Source organism: Rana temporaria, chromosome 1 (genome assembly GCF_905171775.1).
Source record: "Rana temporaria chromosome 1, aRanTem1.1, whole genome shotgun sequence".
Classification (NCBI taxonomy): domain Eukaryota; kingdom Metazoa; phylum Chordata; class Amphibia; order Anura; family Ranidae; genus Rana; species Rana temporaria.
Genome location: NC_053489.1, coordinates 416,910,631 through 416,934,607, shown reverse-complemented (window position 1 = coordinate 416,934,607; position 23,977 = coordinate 416,910,631). Strand labels below are relative to the sequence as shown.

Genomic DNA, 23,977 nt, shown 5'->3' with positions numbered 1-23,977 from the left:
TACAGCCAGAGCTACAATGGAATGGTTTAGATCAGTGGTCATCAACCTTGTCCTCAGGGTCCACTAACAGGCCAGGTTTGCAAGATAACTGAAATACATCACAGGTGATATTTGCTGCTCACTGATTGCAGTATTCTAGTCTGCATCTCCCCAAGGTAATAAATAAAACCTGGCCTGTTAGTGGTCCCTGAGGACAGGGTTGATGACCACTGGTTTAGATCAAAGCATATTCATGTGTTAGAATAGTCCAGACCTAAATCCAATTCAGAATCTGGGGCAAGACTTGAAAATTGCTGTTCCCAGATGCTCTCCATCCACTCTGACAGAGCTATTTTGCAAAGAAGAATGGGTAAAATTGTTCCCTCTCTAGATGTGCAAAGCTGGTAGAGATATACCCAAAAAAAAAACCTGAAGCGAAAGGTGGTTCTACAAAGGGGGGCTGAATACAAATGCATGCCACACTTTTCAGATATTTATTTGTAAAGAAATATTGAAAACCATACATTTTTTTTCCTTCCACTTCACAATTATGCGCAACTGTGTATTGGTCTATCACATAAAACCCCAATAAAATACATTTTGCTTTTTGGTTGTAACATGACAAAATTTGGAAATTTCAAAGCAATATGAATACTTTTTCAAGGCACAGTACATCTAAGCAGTGAAGGGAAATTTTCATGTACTTAAAGTAAACCCATGCATATAACAGTTACCTTTCCGGCACATGCCGGAAATGTAAAACTGCTATTGGTTGTGCTCTCAACCAAACTGTCAAACCATCCAATGGCCAGTGTCATAACTGATCACATGTGCTGCATTATGGCAGTTGTAGATTAAACAGAGGCCAAGATGGCTGCTTCCTTGGCTAAAAACGATAGGGGGGTTTACTACCACTTTAAGGCATGCAAAGAAATGGAAGAACAATGCCCTAGTCGAGGGTAAAGGCTAAAAGGGAGGAAGGAGGGGAGGGAGGAGGCTCCAGGCCTGAAAACTACCTTATACTTGCCCAAAAATAAAAAAGGTTATTTACAGGATACGATCGCCAGCTCAGACACGATGGCGTCAAGGAGTGAGAATAGGAAGGGAAGTATCCTTAATAGGTTAAAGAGGTAGCCGCAAAAAAAGTTATTTAAATAAATTGAGATCTCACAGGGTAACAGGATTGTGCAGGAGGAGCTGCATGAGAGATACTGTACAAATGGGTCTTGGCCAGGGAAATTGAGGCCTGGCGGTTTTTGAAATAAGATTTGTCCATTTATGGTACTAAGGGCCAAATGTTGATCCAGGCCTGATTGCAAGTAGGCCAAGATTCCGTGGGTAAACTTTCTTTGCTTGCACCAAGCAAAGTAAGTCTTCTATGTTGGGTGGTAGATTTACTAGCTTTTAAAAGTATGGAAATTACTGACAAAGACAAACCCCTGTCTCTTAAGACCTAGGAAATCGGGTAAATCTTGAACAGCCCGCAGGCTGTCTGCCAGATGTTCGATTAGGTTGGAGTACCACTTGCACCTGGGACAGTTTGGAGCTGAGGATCACTGGACTTCCTTCCAACACAATTCTGCGGAACAGACATGACAAGAGCTTCAGAGGAAGGAGTAGATCATTTGGTACTGATTCCACAGATTCACTATAGCTTCCACCAACAGTTCTCTTCATCTGGACCCAAACCTTTACAGGTTAATGTTGAACCTGGTGGCCAGGAGGTCCGCATGCAGCCCCCCCCCCCCACCTGTGACACAGGTCCTGAAACATTTCAGGATGTAGGGGCCATTCTAACAGGTCCAGGCATTGCCTGCTGAAGTAGCATGCCTGCCAATTTTTCTCCCTTGGAATGTGAACAGCAGACAAGGCTGGAACGAAGAGTTCAGCCCAGGTTAAAATACTTTCTACTTTATCCCAGGTGACTGAAGTACGCTGCCGTTGTATTGTATGCCTGGTACCTTCCAATTGGGGTGTCCAGAATTGCAAGGACAGCCAAATGTTGATCAGGAGACAAGATTGCTCTGACAGTAAAAATACCCTGCACCAGTTAGGTTTCTAGGATTCCTTGAGGCTGGCATCCATTGTGATGATCTTCCAAGATGTTGGGAGGTATGATTCTCCCAAATTCAGGGCAGTATTTTTGAGTTACCAGGCCAAAGATAACCTGGTCTTTGGTGTCAGGTAAGTCAGCTTGTCTAGAAATTGAACCAATGTCTACAGAGAGTTGTGTTGTAGAAGTCTGCAGTGGAACTGAGAAAACAAAACTAGCTTCATGGGGGCTACTCCTATGTAAAACCATGAGTCAGACATCTGTCCTGGCCATGTACAGGCCCAAGGTGACATTGCTTGTCACTTGCTGATTAATGCCAAAGCAAGAAGAAGCTACCCGACACTGAAGGGAAAACAGGTAATAATAGAGTGGAGTGTGTTTGCGCAGCATATAAATGTTTAGCACGTTAACCCTTTCCGTGGAAACATCAGAGGTAAATGTGACGATCAGAGAATCAGTCACACCAGAGTCTGTGCCATTGTTCTGAACCCTGAAAGCGATCTGCAACTAATGCATTACCCAATGGTTTGGGATAAGAAAAAATAAGAAAAATTAAGTTTAGGGGAAAAAACACATGCCTATGGCTAACAGCAGACTATCTACCCCCCCAGATAAGTAATATAATTGTATTTGTGGGTGGAACTGCAGGTGTCTTCTCACTCTTTTGGCACCACCTAAACATGTGTTTTAGTTATGACACAATCTGGTGGCCACATCATATTAGATTGCCCTACTTTAAAAGCAGCTTTAGGCAGTTCTAGGCAGGTAAAGAAAACCTGAGATAAGAGGCATACAGTGGGGATCAAAAGTTTGGGCACCCCAGGTAAAAATGTGTATTATTGTGCATAACGAAGCCAAGGAAAGATGGAAAAATCTTCAAAAGGCAAATTACAGATTAGACATTCTTATAATATGTCAAAAAAAGTTAGATTTTATTTCCATCATTTACACTTTTAAAATTACAGAAAACAAAAAATGGCATCTGCAAAAGTTTGGGCACCCTGCAGAGTTAATATCTTGTACTGCTCCCTTTGGCAAGTATCACAGCTTGTAAACGCTTTTTGTAGCCAGCCAAGAGTCTTTCAATTCTTGTTTAAGGTATCTTTGCCCATTCCTCCTTACAAAAGTCTTCCAGTTCTTTGAGATTTCTGGGCTGTCTGTCACGCACTGCTCTTTTAAGGTCTATTCATATATTTTCAATTATTTTGAAGACAGGAGATTGTGAAGGCCATGGCAAAACCTTCAGTTTACGCCTCTTGATGTAATTCCCCATGGATTTTGAGGTGTGTTTAGGATCATTATTCATTTGTAGAAGCCATCCTCTCTTTAACTTCAGCTTTTTCACAGATGGCATCAAGTTACCATCCAAAATTTGCTGACATTTTATTGAATCCATTTTTCCTTCTACTCGTGAAATGTTCCCTGTGCCACTGGCTGCAATACAACCCCAAAGCATGATTGATCCACCCCCATGCTTAACAGTTGGAAAGAGGTTCTTTTCATTAAATTCTGTGCCCTTTCTTCTCGCCACAAAGTTCTATTTTAACCTCATCGGTCCACAGAACTTGTTTCCAAAATGCATCAGGCTTGTCTATATGTTCATTTGCAAAGTTCAAACGCTGATTTGTGTGGTGAGGATGTAGAAGAGGTTTTCTTCTGATGACTCTTCCATGAAGATCATATTTGTACAAGTATCTCTTTATAGTGGAATAGTGTACCACAACTCCAGTGTCTGTCAGATCGTTCTGGAGGGATCGTGCAGTCAAACGTGGGTTTTGAATTGCTTTTCTCACAATCCTGCAAGCTGTTCTGTCTGATATTTTTCTTGGTCTTCCAGATCTTGCTTTAACTTCCACTGTTCCTGATGACTGCCATTTCTTAATTACATTCCGAACAGAGGATATTGACATTTAAAATCGCTTTGCTATCTTCTTATAGCCTTCTCCAGCTTTGTGAGCGTCAACTATTTTCAGTTTTCTAGACAACTGTTTAGAAGAACCCATGGTGCTGATTGTTGGGGCAAGGTCAGATGAGTCTGGGCATTTGAAATCTTTGAGATTGACATCACCTGGTCTTCCCAGACGATGATTGAGAACAATTCATGACACTGGCAGGTCTCAGCTTTGCAAAGGGGGCAGTGCATGCTATAAATTCTGCAGGGTGCCCAAACTTTTGCAGACGCCATTTTTTTGTGTTCTGTAATTTTGAAAGTGTAAATAATGGAAATAAAATCTAAGGGCCAAATCCTCAAAAGAGATACGACGGAGTAACTGCTGTTACTCCGTCGTATCCCTGGTCCTAACTATGGAACTGATCCACAGAATCAGTTTCCCATAGTTAGGACGAAGATCCGACATGTGTAATTGAATTACACTGTCGGATCTTAGGATGCAGTACCGCATCCGCCGCTGGGTGCATTTCGCTTCGAAATGCCGCATCGGGTATGCAAATTAGGACTTACGGAGATCCACGAAGCTTTTCAGCTTTGTTTTTTCTCCGTAAGTTTTATTTTGCAAACGCAAAATTAGGGCTGCTTTTACAAGGTGTAAACTGTTTACACCTTGTAAAAACAGACCTTTCTTGCTAGCGACGCAATTTTTTTTTAATTTAAAATTTTTTTTTGGCGCCGTATCTTTTTTTTTACCCGACGCAACTTTATTGTCCCGTCGCGATCCACAAAGCCTGGCGTAACGTAATTTCGCGCTATGCACGTCGGGAAAATGATGTCACGAGCATGCGCAGTACGGCCGGCGCGGGAGCGCGCCTCATTTAAATGGGAATCGCCCCCTGGAGAAGAGGAACGCCTTGCGCCGGACGGATTTAAGTTACACCGCTCAAAATTTCTAGGTAAGTGCTTTGTGGATCGGGCACTTAGGTAGAAATTTTGCGGCGGTGTAACTTAAATAGGAAATATTACGTTGCGCCGCTTCTTTGTGGATTACCCCCTAACTTTTTTTGACATATTATAAGAATGTCTAATCTGTAATTTGATGCCTTTTGGAGATTTTTCCATCTTTCCTTGGCTTCGTTATGCACATTAATACAAATTTTTACCTGGGGGGGCCCAAACTTAAATCCCCACAGTATGTAGGCTGTCATTGCTGGCTTCTATAAATGCTAGTGGCCTGGCTGTCATTCTCCTTAAAAGTCACTGACCCAATATATGTATGGAATCAGTGAAATCAGAACATCTGGGGGCAGATCCACGTACATCGGCGCATATATCCGCCAGGCGTAGCGTATCTACACTACGCCGCCGTAACTTCTTTTTTTTTTTGAATCCTCAAAGAATTTGCGCCGTAGTGTATCTTTGGCGGCGTAAGGGCACGGAATTCAAATGGATGTGATGGGGGCGTGTTTTATGTAAATACGTCGTGACCCGACGTAAACAACGTTTTTTTTTAACGGCGCATGCGCCGTCCGTGGGGGTATCCCAGTGTGCATGCTCGAAATTAAACTGGAACAAGCCAATGCTTACGACGGTGACGTCATTCTACACAAATCCCTATTCGCGAACGACTTACGCAAACAACGTAAAAAATTCAAAATTCGACGCGGAAACGACGGCCATACTTAACATTGAGTATGCCTCATAATAGCAGGGGTAACTATACGCCGGAAAAAGCCGAACGCAAACGACGTAAAAAAATGCGCCGGCCGGACGTACGTTCGTGGATTGCCGTAACTAGCTAATTTGCATACTCGACGCGGAATTTGGCGGAAATGCCACCTAGCGGCCGGCAGAAAAATGCATCTACGATCCGACGGCGTACTAAGACGTACGCCTGTCGGATCGATCCAAGATGCAGTTGTATCTTGTTTTGTAGATACAAAACAAAGATACGACGCAGGAAATTTAAAATTACGCGGCGTATCAATAGATACGCCGGCGTAATTCTTTTGTGGATCTGCCCCCTGATGTGCATACGGTACTTGTTTTAAGTCAGTAAAGCCCTGTACACACGATCGGTTTGTCTGATAAAAACTGACCGATGGACTGTTTTCATCGGACAAACCGATCATGTGTGGGCCCCATCGGTTTGTTTTCCATCGGTGAAATAAAATAGAACAGGTTTTAATATGTTCCTATGGATAAAAAAACGATAGAAAAAAACAATCGTCTGTGTGGAAGTCCATCGGTGAAAAATCCACGCATGTTCAGAATCAAGTCGACGCATGCTCGGAAGCATTGAACTTCATTTTTCTCAGGACGTCGTAGTGTTTGACCGATGGTGTGTAGGCAAGACTGATGAAAGTCAGTTTCATCGGATATCCAACGAAAAAATCCATTGGATTAGATTCCATCAGATATCCGATCGTGTGTACAGGGCTTAAGTCAGATACTACAGCAGCCAGTATTTTCAGAAAGACAGATCAGTAATAGCAGCTTGGATATTTCTCAAAGCACAGGTTTCTTTTAAAGTACTCCTTTTAGATTTGCCACAGTAAGCTGGGGATCCCAAAATTGCAAATACTGACTGGTTTGGTGTGTCTACATAAGTTACTGCACATGCACATTGTATGATTACAATTTTGTAAGCCTTACTTATGTAAATTGAGATAGGGTATTGAATAGCATATTGCTATTGAATATATGCAAGGTCTGCAAAATGCATATCAGTTAGCCACCATCTCACAATCAAAAACATGGATACTTTCTGCGTGATAAGATTTTGTTCCACTTGAATTTTATAATGTTGATATAAAATTGTGAATGGTAAATATATGCGTGAAGTGGCACTCTGCTGGGCATGGGCAGTTCAGAGACACAGACAGTGTCTCACGCTTGTCTTGGGAAACGAGGAGCACAGCAGTGAGTGTGCAGTGAGGTAGGGTAGTACTGTAGTGACGTTGTACAAAACAGCCATGCTATTATCAGCTATCACTGCTGTGGTTTTTGATGCCCCTCGGCCTCCTGACTGTGTTTTAAAGGTTCAACTTCACATCTATGCGATGCATCAGAGTATGTGCCTTGCTGCAGAACAGCCTATTAATTTGAGAATGAACTGCCTGCCACCCAAAAGTGCATGGGCCTTTTTTTAATTTTATTTTTTAATGCCGCTGCACCAAACTGCATGGTGCTTTTGTTAGCATGCATTTTTATTTTTGTGATTTTCTATTTTATTTACACACACTATATATATATATATATATATATATATATATATATATATATATATATATATTGTGTATGTAAATAAAATAAAAATAAAAAAATCACAAAAATGCATGCTAACAAAAGCACAATGCATTTTTTTGAGAATCATGAGAGAATTATGATCTTCATTCTAAGCAAATAAATCGTGATTCTCATTTTTCCCAGAATCGTGCAGCTCTACTGCCTTTAGGAATTAATATGAGAAACACCAGCAAATCTATTGACATAGCTTTAGGTGCACACTGTGCAGAGGACACAGACAGTACAACACGTGAAAATACTGTAGCTAGCACAATCACCTGCCTGCCTGTCAGTATATTAGGAAGAGCGGATCTATCTAAACTCAATACAGTGTATAAATATATATACAACACCTGGGATGCATATATATTCTCTACACACTGTAACTCTAAGGCCGCGTACACACGGGCGATCCAAACCGATGAGAATGGTCCGACGGACCGTTTTCATCGGTTCACCGCTGAAGTGGCCTGATGGTCTGATGTGCGTACACACCATCAGTTCAAAAACCGATCGGGTCAGAACGCGGTGACGTAAAACACACGACGTGCTGAAAAAAACGAAGTTCAATGCTTTCAAGCATGCGTCGACTTGATTCTGAGCATGCGCGGGTTTTGAACCAATGCTTTTGTGTACTAACCATCGGTTTGGACCTATCGGGCAGCGGTCCATCGGTTCGATTTTAAAGCAAGTTCTAAAATTTTTGACCGAAGGACAACGGACCGATGGGCCGTACACACGGTAGGTTTGGACCGATGAAACTGGACTTCAGGCCGTTTTCATTGGTTTGGACCGACCGTGTGTACGCGGCCTAACTGACTAGCCCGCCTGCCTGCCTGCCTGCTCTATCTAACTCCAAAAAATGACACTCTCTCTGTAAACCATCAACACACTACACAAGGCCGACTTCCAGGCAGCATTATATAGTGTGGGGCGTGTACTAAACCCCCTGAGCCATAATTGGCCAAAGCCCTGGCTTTGGCCAATTATGGCTCTCCGTTTTTTGCACGCTGTGATTGGCCAAGCATGCAGGTCATAGTGCATGCTTGGCCAATCATCAGCCAGCAATGCACTGCGATGCCGCAGTGAATTATGGGCCGTGACATGCCACTCGAATTTGAAACGAACGACCCAAAACGTTCGTAATTCGATGAACGGTCGAACATACGATGTTCAAGTCGAACATGGGTTCGGCTCGAATACGAAGCTCATCCCTAGTGGTGAGTGGTTAAGATTCTGCTATACTAGAAATCTAAATTCTGCCAGCATGCTAGGAATTTCCATTGGGCAGTTTCACCTTGGTAATTTTACTGTTGTTGAATAGTTTCCAGCTGCAGAGGCACCAGTGCCTAAATTTTAATAAAATATATTAACAGGTTATTTAAAGTGTTACTAAACCCAGGACACTGCATTCTCTATATCTGGTCTCCCACAGTACACAAAACATGGAATTGCAATTATTTTTATAAATATAAACTGCTAAATACCTTTTCTCATCAGCAGTATACAGCAGTCTTGGGACTTCTATCTGTGTCTGGTTAAAGCTTGTAGGAAGAGAATATATTCTCCTCTGACTGTCCTATGAGGCTGCATGACCCCCTGTCCAATCACATGCACACAACCCCCTCCCCCCTCCAAAAAAAAATCTGGTAATGCACACCAAACTGAGCATGTGCAAAGTGCCTCCTAGGGCTCTGTGCTATCAGCAGATGGATTGGGGACAGTAAAAAAAGGATAGGAATAGAGAAGACAGGATCAAACAGACGTTTACACACTGCAGAGGAATAGCCCCTTAGGTTCCACAGTGAGTATAACAAGCATGTTTTACTGCATATACAGACTGATTTTGCTGCTGTGGGTTTAGTAACACTTTAAACACTTAAAACTGGCTGTGTAGAAAACTAATAGATAGCCAGTGCTAGATTTTACAGTGGCTTTTTAGCATCCTAATATCAGATCATAATGTAAAAAGCTTTTGAGTCTGAAGATGAATATTAACATAACAGGAATGTTAGTGCATTAGACTTATTTTAGTGCAAACTCCATTTCATGCATTTGCCCATTGTAATAAACAAATGAACTTGCCTGAAGCAGAAATAAACGGAACAGAACCAAATGCATCTTCAGAATGTTTACTTTGCAAGGCAGGAATGGCAGTGGTGGATGTTCTGCCGTCCTTAATTTTATCTGCAAAAAAAATATCAAACAACAAAAAATAAAATAAAAATGAAGGCATGCAGATAACAATGTTTAAAAAAAAAAAAAAGGAAAAGATAAATGGAAAGGAAATATAGCCCACCAATGACAACAAATAAGATTAATTGAAATGAATCTTTACAGATTCTGATCTGCTAAGCAACATACTTGTCAAAAGAATTGAAAATTATATTTTAATAAAAGATTAAGACAAATTGCAAAAAACAGAAAACTAATCAATTGTGCCTTTAGAATGCTTTGCTGCACTTATGTATGCTTTGTTTTGCCGTTTTAATGCATTAACACACAAACGTGTGATTTTGTCCAGCAGTAACCCTGCATTTAAAAAGAAAAAAACATGCTCTCTCGATGTTCAATAAAGTAACAAGTGTTTAAAGTGTGTGAGTAGCTTCAGTTTTTTCAGGTTTGGATTGAGTAGGGAAGGGTTTAATCCCCTGTCAGGTTATTTATATATTTTGCTATCTGTGTCCTGTCTTGAACAAAGTCTTGGAGACCCAATAGGAAGTAAGAGGAATTTCCATCTTAGTTGTCACCCAAACATTTGTCCCCATTGGAAGATTTGCCCTTACCATTTGCCCTCATTACAAAATGTATGATTCCCCCTTATAATCTGTCTTGAATATAGTAGTTACCATGACAGACAGGGCAGTGAATCTCAACAACCAGCAGAGGGTATTTCCCTTTATTATCTAAAGCCTAAAAAAAAAGTTTTGCCTTTCATACACTTTAAGCAATCTTACCTGGGTTCCCATACTCATTCATACCAATTCACTTCCCTTCTAATGTCCCAAACTGATTGTAAGACCCAATTTGAAAATGCAGCTCACAGATATACAGTTCAGTGTTATATAGTGTTGCGCAAATATATGACAATTTTTACAAAGGAGCAAATTTTTTTTCTGGATGAATAGATTACAGATGATTAAAATAGCCATACAAAACCTTTTTTTCAGTTAGTGGATAAAGTGAGGAAAGGTTAAAATAACCTGTGTATGTCTTTTTTTGTATTGCGGTTACTTTATTTGGGGACATTTTACTAAAGAATCACACAGTAATAATTCACTACTACAAGATAATGTTATAGTACATGATAACTTCTGTAAACCGACACAAGTAGAAATTATTGTTGAACTCCAAGAAAATAGCCAAATAAATGGGATAGAGAGCCATTTTATCTGCCAGAGGATTTGGACTTCTGTAACACTAATACCCTGTACACACAATCGGATTTTCTGTCTGAAAAAACCTTGGATGTTTTTTCCGACGGAATTCCACTCAAGCTTGGCTTGCATACAAATGGTCACACAAAAGTTCTCTGAACTTTCATCCGTCAAGAACGCGCTGACGTACAACACTATAACGAGCTGAGAAAATGAAGTTCAATGCTTTCGAGCATGCGTCAAATTGTTTTCCCGTCGGAATTGCTATAGACGATCAGATTTTCGGATAGGAATTTTTTCCGTCGGAAAATTTGAGAACCAGGTCTCAATCTTTTGTTGGGGGAAACTCAGACAGAAATAGCCTGATGGAGCCTACACACGGTCTGAATTTCCGTTCAATAGCTCTCTCTTCCAACTTTGACCAGACAAAAAAAATGTGTTTCTCGTACGATAACAGAACTATCGATTTTTGTGTAATTAGTAGGGTATTTGTAGGGAAAATATTGTGTGACCAAGACCTCGCAAGCTCGGAAATGAAAGAATACATTACATCACTTCTGAAGTTGTTTTCTGTTGTATGAGAATTTTCCTAACTTTAGTAACCTATAGTTTTCAATATGAGACTATGATTCGTCCGATATTCTAAAGCCCTGTACACACGATCGGTTTGTACGATGAAAACAGACCGATGGACTGTTTTCATTAGACAAACCATTCGTGTGTGGGCCCCATCGGTGAAAAAAAATAGAACATGTTTTAATTTTTTCCTATGGATAAAAAAACGATAGAAAAAAAACAATCGTCTGTGTGGAAGTCCACGCATGCTCAGAATCAAGTCGACGCATGCTTGGAAGCATTGAACTTAATTTTTCTCAGCACGCCGTAGTGTTTTACGTCACCGCATTTTGGCACGGTCGGATTTTTGACTGATGGTGTGTAGGCAAGACTGATGAAAGTCAGCTTCATCGGATATCCGAGGAAAAAATCCATCAGATTAGATTCCATCAGATATCCGATCGTACGAGGCATTGGTGTGTGTACGAGACTTAAGACTTGTAATCCTTATCTTGTGCCCTAAATGTAATCTGATTGAAGTCATGTTGACCCATTTTCTTTGGGAATGTCTCCATATCTGGGATCAAACTCTTCAGTGCATCAACAATGTCCCCTAAATGAACATACAAAAGATCCATGGATGTTTCTAAATAGTAATTGGTCTTCAGCTCAAAATATGAGCTAGTACCGTAATCTGTGACTTGAGTGCATACATATCTACTCCAGCCCAGAAGAGAGATAACAGCACAGGGACATTCTACCAAGCCTCCTTCTCTGGCAGGAAGACTTCTAACTATTAAAGTACTGATTTAGAGTTGTAAGTATTGAAGCAAAACTGCATATGGACAACTAACACATTTTCCCAACCAAATTCATAACCCTTGGATATTTCCACAATTGTCATGTTACAACCAAAAACGTAAATGTATTTTATTGGGATTTTATGTGGGAGATCAACACAAAGTATCACATAATTGTGAAGTGGAAGAAAAATGATAAATGATTTTCAATTTTTTTTTTTACAAATAATTATCTGAAAAGTGTGGTTTGCATTTGTATTCAGCCCCTTTTTCGCCGATACCTCTAACTAAAATCTAGTGAAACCAATTGCCTTAAGAAGTCCCCTAATTAGTAAATAGAGTCCACCTGTGTGTAATTTATTCTCAGTATAAATACAGCTGTTCTGTGAAGTCCCCAGGTTTGCTAGAGAACCTTAGTGAACAAATGGCATCATGAAGGCCAAGAAACACACCAGACAGGTCAGAGATAAAGTTGTGGAGAAGTTTAAAGCAGGGTTAGGTTATAAAAAAAATAATAACCCAAGCTTTGAACATCTCACAGAGGACTGTTCAATCCATCATCCAAAAATGGAAAGAGTATGGCACAACTGCAAACCTACAGGCCGGGAGAGCATTAATCAGAGAAGTAGCCCATGGTAACTCTCGAGGAGCTGCAGAGATCCACAAGCTCAGATGGAAGAATCTGTCCACAGGACAATTGTTAGTTGTGCACTCTACAAATCTGGCCTTTATGGAAGAGTGGCAAGAAGAAAGCCATTGAGGAAAGAAAGCCATAAGAAGTCCCATTTGCAGTTTGCGAGAAGCCATGTGGGGGACACTCAGTGGGCCAGATCCTCAAAAAACGGGCTTAACTTAAATATTCCGATTTAAGTTACACCGCCGCAAAATTTCTACTTAAGTGCCCGATCCACAAAGCACTTACCTAGAAATTTTGAGTGGAGTAACTTAAATCGGGCCGGCGCAAGGCGTTCCTCATCATCAGGGGGCGAATCCCATTTAAATGAGGCGCGCTCCCGCGCCGGCCGTACTGCGCATGCTCGTGACGTCATTTTCCCGACGGGCATAGCGCGAAATTACGTTACGTCGGGCTTTGTGGATCGCGACGGGTCAATAAAGTTGCGTCGGGAAAAAAAAAAGATACGGCGGCAAAAAAAAGCGCGGCGCGAGGAAGAAGGGTCTGCTTTTACATGGTGTAAACAGTTTACACTTTGTAAAAGCAGCCCTAATTTTGCACTTGCAAACTAAAACTTACGGCGACAAAATGAAGCGTAATAGCTTCGTGGATCGCCGTAAGTCCTAATTTGCATACCCGAAGCGGCATTTCGACGCGAAATGCCCCCAGCGGCGGATGCGGTACTGCATCCTAAGATCCGGCAGTGTAATTCTATTACACCTGTCGGATCTTCGTCCTAACTATGGGAAACTGATTCTGTGGATCAGTTCCATAGTTAGGACAAGGGATACGATGGAGTAACAGCAGTTACTCCGTCGTATCTCTTTTGAGGATCTGGCCCAGTATTCTAGTCTGCATCTTCCCAAGGTAATACATAAAACCTGGCCTGTTCGTGGGCCCTGAGGACAGGGTTGATGACCACTGGTTTATATCAAAGAATATTCATGTGTTAGAATGGACCAAAGTGCAGATCTAAATCCAATTGAGGATCTGTGGCAAGACTTGAAAATTGCTGTTCACAGATGCTCTCCATCCAATCTGACAGAGCTATTTTGCAAAGAACAATGGGCAAAACTGTTCCCTCTCTAGATGTGCAAAGCTGGTAGAGATATACCCAAAAAGACTTGCAGCGAAAGGTGGTTCTACAAAGTATTGACTCAGGGGGGCTGAATACAAATGCATGCCACTCTTTTCAGATATTTATTTGTAAATAATTTTGAAAACCATTTATCATTTTCCTTCCACTTCACAATTATGTGCCACTTTGTTTTGGTCTATCACATATAATCCCATTAAAAGACATTTACATTTTTGGTTCTAACATGACAAAATTTGAAAAATTTCAAAGGGGTATGAATACTTTAAGGCATTGTATATTATCATTGTTAGATTAGCAGGTCATAGTTACAGTCACCTATCCATTTGAGTTCACAACTTGGTATGCAGAAGAAACTCCACTAAATTGAGGCTTACTAAATCAAGTGTATAAAGCAGGGGTAGGCAACCTCGCCCCTCCAGCTGTGGTGAAACTAAAAGTCCCATGAGACATTGCAAGACCCTGACAATCACAGGCATGACTCCTAGAGGCAGAGGCATGATGGGATTTGTAGTTTCACCACCGCTGGAGTGCTGAGGTTGCCTACCCCTGGCATAAAGGATTGGTTTGGTTTGTGATTTTTATTCAATTCAATCAATTTAGTTGCACTGAATGGTCAATCAATGATCATATTGATATGTGTGTGGGCACCATTAATCTGATTTTAGTAGTAGTGGTCTTTTAAAGTGCCCCTGAGCAGGACTACTCCCTCTTACTAATTGTTCTACACAATCCTATATTCTTGAGAACTACAATACTCTGCAGTGCTTCAAGTTCTTGGGTTTGTGAATATTTTTTTAATTCACTTTCAGCAATATGCACTTTCAATTTATTACTCCCTTGTAAGTTGTGCTGAATCTTATGCATGAACACTTGCCTTTTTTAAGTAAATGTACAATGATTTAGGTCAAGTGTATTTTAATGTTGTAAAGTTTACAAAAAAAATGTAATCGATATTCTATATTTTTTTAAAGCAAATATAGAAAAAATTAGGGCTGTTACTGATCAAAATTTTTCTGTTCGATTAATCTTTTTTTTTTTAATCGATTAATCGACTAATTTCGATTAATTACAACGCACATACAGATCCAACTACTTTTAGCTGATCTCCTTGCAGGCTGATTCCCAGTGCAGCTACCAACAACTGGAAAAATGGATAGCAGGATACAAAAAACACACAAAGGCAGCGCTCGATGGGAATAGCATTAAAACTTTTATAGTCTTCAAGTAGGTAACCAAATAAATATTGCACTGGAGATAAAATCGATGTAGCAACAAACTGTAAAAATGGTGCGAGTAATACCAAACGGTACCAAAAGCAGTCATAAAAACATGTATGAAACTGGTATAAAAATGTGTACAACAATACCACTGCTGAATCCAGATGAGGAGAGGTTAACATCAGTCCGTCGGCATGTAGATGTCCCATGAAGGGAACTATCACAACTCCCAGTGGATGGTTGTAGAATCCCAGAGGGAAGTGATAGAGGAAAGTGTAATAGCCCTTGCGTTTGGCAGATAGTGAGGTCCCGCTGGCATGCAGATATGAAGGCACAGCAAAGGAGCCCTTCAGATGGACGCGGCAAGCCCCGCCGGTGTCCGTGACGTTACTGGATGTCCGACAGGAACTCCCTGAAGGCCCAGAAGCCGGCGGAGAGGTGAGTACCAATCAAAAGAATTTTAATCGATCAAAAAGATTTTGATCGATCAAAAAAATTAAAGATTAATCGATTAATTAAAAGTTAATTTGCACAGCCCTAAAAAAAATATATATTAATATTGTGTGCATCAATGACATCTAATAAGAAAGGCTGTGAATGATACCGTTTGGTTGGAGCTTATCATCTGCTGGCTGTGAGTGGTAAACATTAAATATTCAAATGTAATATTTCATATATAACTAATTTGAAAAAATATTGAATTGCTGAAAATAAAGATGATATTTAAAAATTCACCATCCGACAAGAAAAAGCAGAGCAGCACACAAACTATCAGCCATGTAAAACGTGTATATGGAAAACAACTTCAGCTAGTCTCCTCCCATGCCATGCCCCTCTAACGTGTTTCACCCTCCAATGGATCTAATTGTAGAGATTAAGCCCGTTGGAGGGTAAAACGCATTAGAAGGGTGTGGTTTGCGAGGAGACTAGCTGAAGCTATCTTCCATTTACACGTTTTGAATAGCTGTTTGTACGCGGCTCTGCTTTTTCTTCTCGGATGTTATCTCTGAGCCGAATGAGCTTAGTTGGAGCACTAGCCCCTTGTTTACAGTTTTGGGGGTGGACGGATGATGTGTGAACAGTGGCTTGGAGCAGTGTCTTAGTGGGATCGCTATACATTTTTTAAAAATGTTACTTTAGCAATGAGACTTAGCAGTTTAGATACTACTTTACATTTTTAGGTATATCACCTTACTTTTATACATAAAGTAAAACATGGAACAGCAACCAAATCGTTATTTACAGCACTTATTTAATTCACAGAACAATGTTACAGAAAATATGTTTGTACATTTTTACATGATCACATTGCAGCCTCCAAGTAAATAGAATAACTATTCATAAAAAGGATTTGAAATGACATATGACACAACAGTGAGCTCAGGATGATTTTATTTAACCTAAAATAGGTAAATCAATAGTAGGAGAGTTTACTTAAGGTCCAGCATGTTTATCCACAACTACTTTGCCTGCAAGTGCATCTCCATATTTATCCACAGTGACGTACTATTTAGGGAATATTCACGTTGACTAGATTTTAGCTCCCCTTGCTCCCAAATGCATTTTGTGGCTGATCTAGTGGACTTTAAGTTCAGCAGTTGATCAAGCCAGATCAAGTTCAACTGAGCCAAATGAGACTAAAGCGATGGAGTGAAAATTGCTGTGAAGACGACATACAACAATGGATAACAAAACAGGGCTTGATAATACACATTGTGAAGTTATCGTTAGTACTTAACTTTCTCCCAGTTTTCCTCTGACTATCAATTCAGAATGCAAATCCTCAACTTGAATTTTAATAAAGTCCCAAGTACACTAAGTGTAGACAGCTAGAGAAATACAGAAACACTCTGTTGTGCCTTTTTTCTTGAATCAACAGGCGCCCCAATTTTAGAGCAATTGGAACTAATGCTTTAGGAAACTTCTGATACTTCTGGAGTTATTGGAGATTCCTCCTGCCCACAGCTACTTCCACCCTCCTTATGCACCACAGTTTACCATTGCTGCAAAAGAGAGCCTTGCCAAATCTCAAATGAGAGTGGGAACCTAGGCAGCAAAAGAAAACCTGGTAGAGCCTTTAAACCCTTATGGTATCCAAAACAATACCAACAAAAGCAAGTAAGGCTATGTATAGCCAAGCAAGATTTTTCTTTACCTCTTACTCTTGTGACAACTGTAAAATTCAGGACTTTCAAAAACTTTCTGTCTTGGTGACAATGATTATAATGAGAAGGAGAGGGGTAAAACAACCAAAAATGGACACAACAGCCAAAAAAATATCTAAGAGGGTCCAACTCTTCTCTACTCAACCTGAAATAAGAACATTGCCTTCATACAGTATACACTTTAAAGCTAAACTCTGGTAAATGTTGGAAATTATTCCTTGCAGTGGGGCTGAGCCTGACCTGCTAGGGTTAGCTGGTTGTTTAAGCTAGGGGAGAGGAGAAGCACTTTAACCTACCTAGGCATCATCATGTCTAATGCAGTGCTGGACCCTGCATTGGTCTTGATGCCATCCAGACTTTAGAAAGCTTAGCAGTGCAGGGGTGCGGGTAAAGGGCCATACACATGGGTTGAATATCGGGCAGCATTGGCTGGTTCAATAGAAACTAGCCAACCGTCAGACCATGTTAACAGCAATGATTTGGCCAGCTTTTATCAAAAGGGCATGACGAAAAAGGTCTGATCAGTGATCTCAGCCAATGGTGAATGCGCTGTCAGAACACAAGCTTAGCGGGGAGATTGATATACTATTAGCTAGTTTGTACAGCAGCTCCTTCTAAACAAAAAAATAGTGTGTACTAGGCTTAAGTAAATAGGCTTTAACACATCCCCTAGACCCAAACAATCAATTAACCCCTGCAGTGCAGACCCCACTGCAAGGGATAATTTTACTTAATTTTTTGGAGTTGGGCTTTAGGCAAAATATTTTGTAAGAAAACTATCAATAATTGTGACTTATATACTGGGTTCTATAATTTTGTGAGCTGTTTGTCATTCATTTGCACCCTTGCTATTTTAAGGCTTACAGCCCACAAAAGAAAAAGTCTGCATAGGGAAACACTGACATACTACTAAAGAACTAACTGCTGGTAACTTTTCTTGAAAAATCATGTCTTATGCTGCCATCATGTGGGCATAAAGTGCAAAGAGCAGACTTGGTTTCTACACTTTCCTAGTTATTCAATGACATTTTGCAATTCTTTAGTGCAATTATTGATTTTTTCCCCCACAAAATACTCTATGCTGGTATTCAGAAAAGGGAGCAAATGTATTCAAAAACTATTCAAAAGCAAAACTATATGTACTATCAATTCATAAACAATACAAATCACAATTAAGTTCTGGGTCATGGAGCCCCAAGCTTTGGGTAGGATAAAGCATACAGCCCTAGGTCCACGTTTACCTGTTAGCCAGGCCTCATTATCTTCAGCTGTTCACAGGATTTTTTTTATATCCAAGGTGACTGATGCTAGGGGCCCACTTTTATTCTCTCTGTTGTGAGAGCTTGCTCTCCTGGGTGAAAATGCTGACAGAACACTAAAAAGATTCCAGAGTAGCCAGATTGTTTTGTTAACGGGGGCCCTGTAATAAGGAACAGACTTAAGTTGAATTAGTAGCTAAGATGAGAAGATGTTTTATTTTATGCTATGGACTTGTTCAAAGCCCCTCTGCATTGATGCTATGTTTTGTAATGCCTTGCTAAATAAAAACCTACTTGAACTGTTTCCGGGTATACCCGTCTTGTACATGATTTACCACTGCCAATACCAGGTCCAGCCAGCTCCCCTCACAACTTGTGCCAATGCCTTAAAGAGACAGACATCTATTGTTGAACAAAATGGGGGAGCTTGTAAAACAGCTCATATTGCCAAATAGCAAGAGACTAACCACTTAACCAACAGCTGAATGTAGCCTGCCAGGCCTCCTTAAGGAGAAAACAGCAAGTGAACCTTTTGCTTCAGCAGCTGTTTTAAACCCTGTTAGAGAGGAAGATGGTGACACAGGAGCAATTACAGAAATTGGGGATGATATGGAAGCCTACCTTGGCATCTCTGAGCAAGTCACTGAACAGGACAAACTGCCCAAAGAGAAATGGATGGATGTGTTAGCCCTTCAAAGGGCCTACTTTGACCAGTGACCTCAGGATGCCAAGAACTATCCTAAACTCAAAGAAAAAATCCAAGCAAAGCTTGGGCATACCATGGCTGTCCAGTGTAGCATGGGATTATAATCCAGAGAATTCAGGGTCTGGGTCTGGAGTGTGTAATGTGCAGAGTTTAGTAAAGCAAACAATTCCCCCCTCCTCCCAATATAACCCCCCTTATGATAAAGAAAAGACCGGAAAAAAACACATATAGAAATAATAATAAAATATGGTGAGTAAAGGCAGAGAATTGAGAGCCCATACTTCCAAATTCAGCAGTCAGCGGCGAGAATCTGTGGAAGTAGCCTGTTTTAAAATGCTGTGCATTACAGGACAGAGGGTAAAGCACAGGCCACACCACCCCCAACCTTTGAGGATCTATGGATTTTTGGGGAATTCCATTTAACGTTGTCCCTCTTTTTGTGCTGGCCCTCAATTCTTCCTGCAATTAAGAGAATGTTAGAGAATGTGAAATTCGAACAGGCATCAAGTTGGTCCATGGGATATATAAGTCTTGCTGTCTATTACTAGATTCTCGCCAGGGTGGGAATTATCCATTATCACCATCCCGACAGGGGTCTCCTAATCTATATGCTTTATCTTTGATTCGACTTTTATAGTAACAGTGTAAATAAAAAATAAAAATAAAAATATTCTCCAGGCGTTTAATTTCAGAAAATATATAATGTTTGGGGGTTTTAAGTCATTTTCTAGCAATGACATGATGATTTTTACTTGTATGTGAGAAAGAAAGAATTTGCCCGGTTGGCAAGTGGTTAATCTAAGTATTTTTTTCACTAGATGATTTCTTCATCACTCAACTGCTTCACAGCCACTGCAGCATTTTATGCAGCTTCAATTGACTCCTCTTAAGAGCCTTCAGGGATTGCGCCCAAACCCTGCCTGATGGAATATGAGGGGCCAGTCTGTAATGTTACTTTGCACTGGATCCTGCTGTGGGTGCCCAGTCTCTGAAGTACCCTGGGGGTATGTCTCCCCATGGATGAGTAAAAACCCCTTATTCCTGCCATCGGAGTAATGCTTATAAGGCGGAACCCCCTTAAGCATTCACGAAGAGTGCCCATTTTGCCTGTGCAGACTAAAGAGTGATCTGTGTGGCCTTGTTGGGTCCTCTATACGGAGGTCTTTAAGCCCTTTGCCACAGGTCGGGGACACCAGACGTACTGTACATATTCTGGCATCCAGATTTAACAACTAGAGAGGTTTGTCGCAAGGTCTAGGTAAAATTGGACCTTCACAGTGGATGCCCTAATGATGCCACAGGATCAATTCTGATCTATGCCTTTCTGTCCTTCCAGATTCTTCTCACCTACTTCGCAGGACCAAGAAAGAGGGCATCCCAGTACTTCTTATTGCACTGAATTGGCCAGCAGGACATGGTAGTTAGACATACTCAAACTCCTGGCAGATGCTCTGTGGTTTTATCTGGATCTTCCAGACCTCCTGTTCCAAGGACCAGTGTTCCATTCTGCTTCTTTGTCACTAGCTTTAAAGGCATTGCTGTTGAAACCATGGTCTTAGGGAACAGGTGGCCCTTTGGATTCCGTCACACCTATTCTCTCTTGAAGGCTAGGACATTAACTCCTTGTAAAGTCCACCATTGCACCTGGAGGGCCTACTTTTCTTGGTGTGAGACTGCTACGGTCATCCTAGAAAGTACTCTCTGGGACCTAATCTGTCCTTCCTCCACACAGGTCTGTATCATAATTTGGGCTTGAACACCAATATAGGACAAGTCTCAGACTTGGCTGTGCTGTTTCAGAGACCTTTTGCCTCTCACTTATTAGTTACAGCCTTTGTTCAGTGCATAGCACACATCTCTCCTGCTGTTCGTTCCTCTGTATACCCTTGGAATCTTAAACGATTTCTCTTAGCTCTTCAGAAACTGCCTTTTAAACCTATTAGAGATATTCCCTTGTCAGACCTTACCAGCAAGGTGGTCTTTTTTTCTTGCAATAACCTCTGCGCGGAGGGTCTTCGAGTTAGCAGCCTTATTCCGTAAAGAGCCTTTCTTAGTGTTGCACAAGGACACAAGGCCTTCTTTCTCCCAAAGGTTGTCTCTGCCTTCCATCTTAATAAGGAAATTGCCCACCCTTCCTATATATCCTGCTCTGAAGCATCCCAGGGAAATTTTTCCCTTTGTGCTTCCTTGAGGTTCCCTCAAGGATCTCTGTACCTCTCGCTCTCCCAATTTCTGGGTGGATCAGGAAATTATCCTTAGGGCCTATAGTCTGAAGTAAGGGGTTCCTTTCTTCTCTTGTAAAGCACATTGTATTAGAACTGTTAGTTCTCCACAGGCTTTTAAGTACAATCTCTCAGATTTGCAAGGCTGTCGCCTGTGCCTGTATTCACTTTTTTTTAGTTTTACTAGGTGGATGCTCAAGCCTCCTCTGACTACAGTTTAGGGCTTAAAGTGCCACAAGCTGCTATTGGAGTTTGTCAAGCCCTTCTCGACCTGTATGCTATATGGGCCTGGTGTTTTCTGCTGTGTTGCCCACCCCTGAGCTTTTGGATGTCCTAGTTGTAATGATGTAAAGAAGGCTGTGGCCTGTACTATATGAATAAAAAAAAAAAAGAAAATAGGATTTTTTACTTAAATCCATAGAGTACAGTACAGGACCATACACTTTGTTCTCATGATCTCCGTATTGCTTGCTACAAAACTGTAACTAGCTAGAAGTGGAAGGTGGTTGTATAGGGGGGATGTCCCTGCAGCCTCCGTTTATTTTTTTTATTTAGTTTTTGCCACTGTCCAAGAACCTAAAGGTAGCTACATATAATCTAGTTAAAATGATTGAAAGGCGAGGTCCACCTTTTGCAAAATAAATAAATAAATAATATTAAATGGACAGTAATTTGAAGAGAACATTTCGAATTTTTTCCCCCCAAGTGTACCTGCAAAGCAGATCCTGCAGACTCCTACTCAAGCTCCCAAGTCTGTATCGAGGTACAAACTTTCAGTTAGAGAGCTGAAGAAAGTGTCATGAGACTGAGTGTAGTTATCAATGCACTAGTGTTCCACTAAAAACTACTAGTCCACCTGCCGCGGTGTAAGATGTTTATTCATTCACAGATCTCTGTGAATGAAAGATGTGGTTGTATAGGCAAATGGTGGATCCCTTTTGGAGGTAGAGTCTGGTTGGCACCATGTTACACATTACACCCCAAATAAGGGTGCAGTGTTGCCACCCACCAGTTTTTTTTTACAGGCAGCCAGTAAAAAATTGGGCACTTTTCTCCTGGCAGTAAATGTCAGTAAGAGGAAAAGATTGCCAGTAAAAAATATGGCTGTGATCCTCGGCTCAGAACTGTGCATATTCAGCTCGGGTCCGGAGCCGGCTGAGACCATCCAACTGTTTGCTACAGTGTATTTGGGTGGTGCCATGGGGGGAGGCTGTGTCTAAGCGTGTTGCGTGATGTCATGGTGCAGGGGAGCGGAGCGGCCAGAGCCTCATGTGTGGGTCTTCAGGACGGGAGTAAGGCAAACCAGGGATGGGACTGTCAGCGCTGTTTGGACTGGAGGGGACTGAAGGGACCACCTGGCATGAAGAGAGACCGTCTCTGTGACTCAGGAGAGGACGTGTCGTGTCGGTGAGGAGTCAGCATTATCTGTGCTGCTGCACACTGCTGTTAGTATCACTGTGAGAGTCAATTTCATGAGTGCATCGCCCATTCTAATGTATTGCCCTCTCCTTTAGTTAGTTACTTACTATATCGAAAATAAAATAAGAAATATGCTTTTTGCCTTAAATCACATTGCTAATTGCATATTGTACTTATTTGTAGCCTAAATACTGGAATTTGCACTTAAAACTGTAATTTTGTTACATTTTTGGAACCAACAGTAAAAACTGGGCTGTGCCATTAAATTTTGGGTGTTGTGCCAGTAAATTTCATCTGGTAGGTTGGCAACACTGTAAGGGTGTAACATGTCAATTGGTCTTAAAAGGTGGACTTGGCCTTAAAAAAGCACGTGTTGTACTGTCTTGTACTTCAGGAAATTAATTTTTCTGGCAAGTCAAAAATACATTTTAATTTATTATTTTACATGGCAATGACCTAATAGAATATTCCAATCCATGTTTTCAATTTGGTTATTAATCACATATATGTTTTTTACATTTTTCCAGCAACCAAGCATGGTATAAACTTCCTTTCATACAGACCTCCATAGTTGGACATTATGTGGCTGTTGTTGGTGAATGTGTGCGCTGCCCTTTTAGTTTTTCCCAAAAAATATGCACTCCTAACATGCAAACCCTGTAAAAACAAACAATTCTTCCCTCTGAATACAGTTATTAATTTTCAGGAAGGCCAGTTGAATGTTCATTCTTGATGTCCTTTAGTCTGAGTTGAGTTTGCACTTTTCTGACCAGTGCACAGTCCAATTATTAAACTTGTAAAAATCACTACAACAATTTCTTTAAAGTGAGAATAAACAGAGTTTCTATTCAATAAAATTCTACTCAAGTGTGTAATTTTAACTAAAAAAAAAAAAAAAGTACCTTCCTATGATCTCAGCCTCTTCCAAATTGTATTTATTTATATATTTGTTTTGCTGCTGTGATCTGATTTGCTGTTAGAGGGTGTTTTTGTTCGTTCTCCATGAACAGTGCATCCGCAAAGTATTCACTTTTTCCACAATTCTACAAACAATACCCCATAATGACAACATGAAAGAAGTTTAACCACTAAGTGTCAGCGCTATAGCCGAATGACAGCTACAGCGTGGACCTGAATTTCCGGGAAGCCGTCCTTAAAGCGGTAGTTCACCCACCCCCGACACATTTTACCATCGAGACAGGCATAGTAGCGCGAGCTACAGTATGCCTGTCCCGATTTTTTTAACCCCGTACTCACCTTGTACTCGTCCATCG

The 23,977-nt window shown here is 40.9% G+C and overlaps 1 protein-coding gene across 1 annotated transcript in view; it reads right to left on the bottom strand.

Annotated features, from left to right (window-relative positions):
• The window catches only part of BMP2K (BMP2 inducible kinase), a 254,314-nt gene that overhangs the window by 18,311 nt on the left and 212,026 nt on the right, over window positions 1–23,977 (bottom strand). Inside the window, exon 15 of the mRNA XM_040324981.1 lies at window positions 9,297–9,398. Coding sequence (XP_040180915.1) covers window positions 9,297–9,398 — 102 coding nt within the window. The remainder of the gene's footprint in view (window positions 1–9,296; window positions 9,399–23,977) is intronic.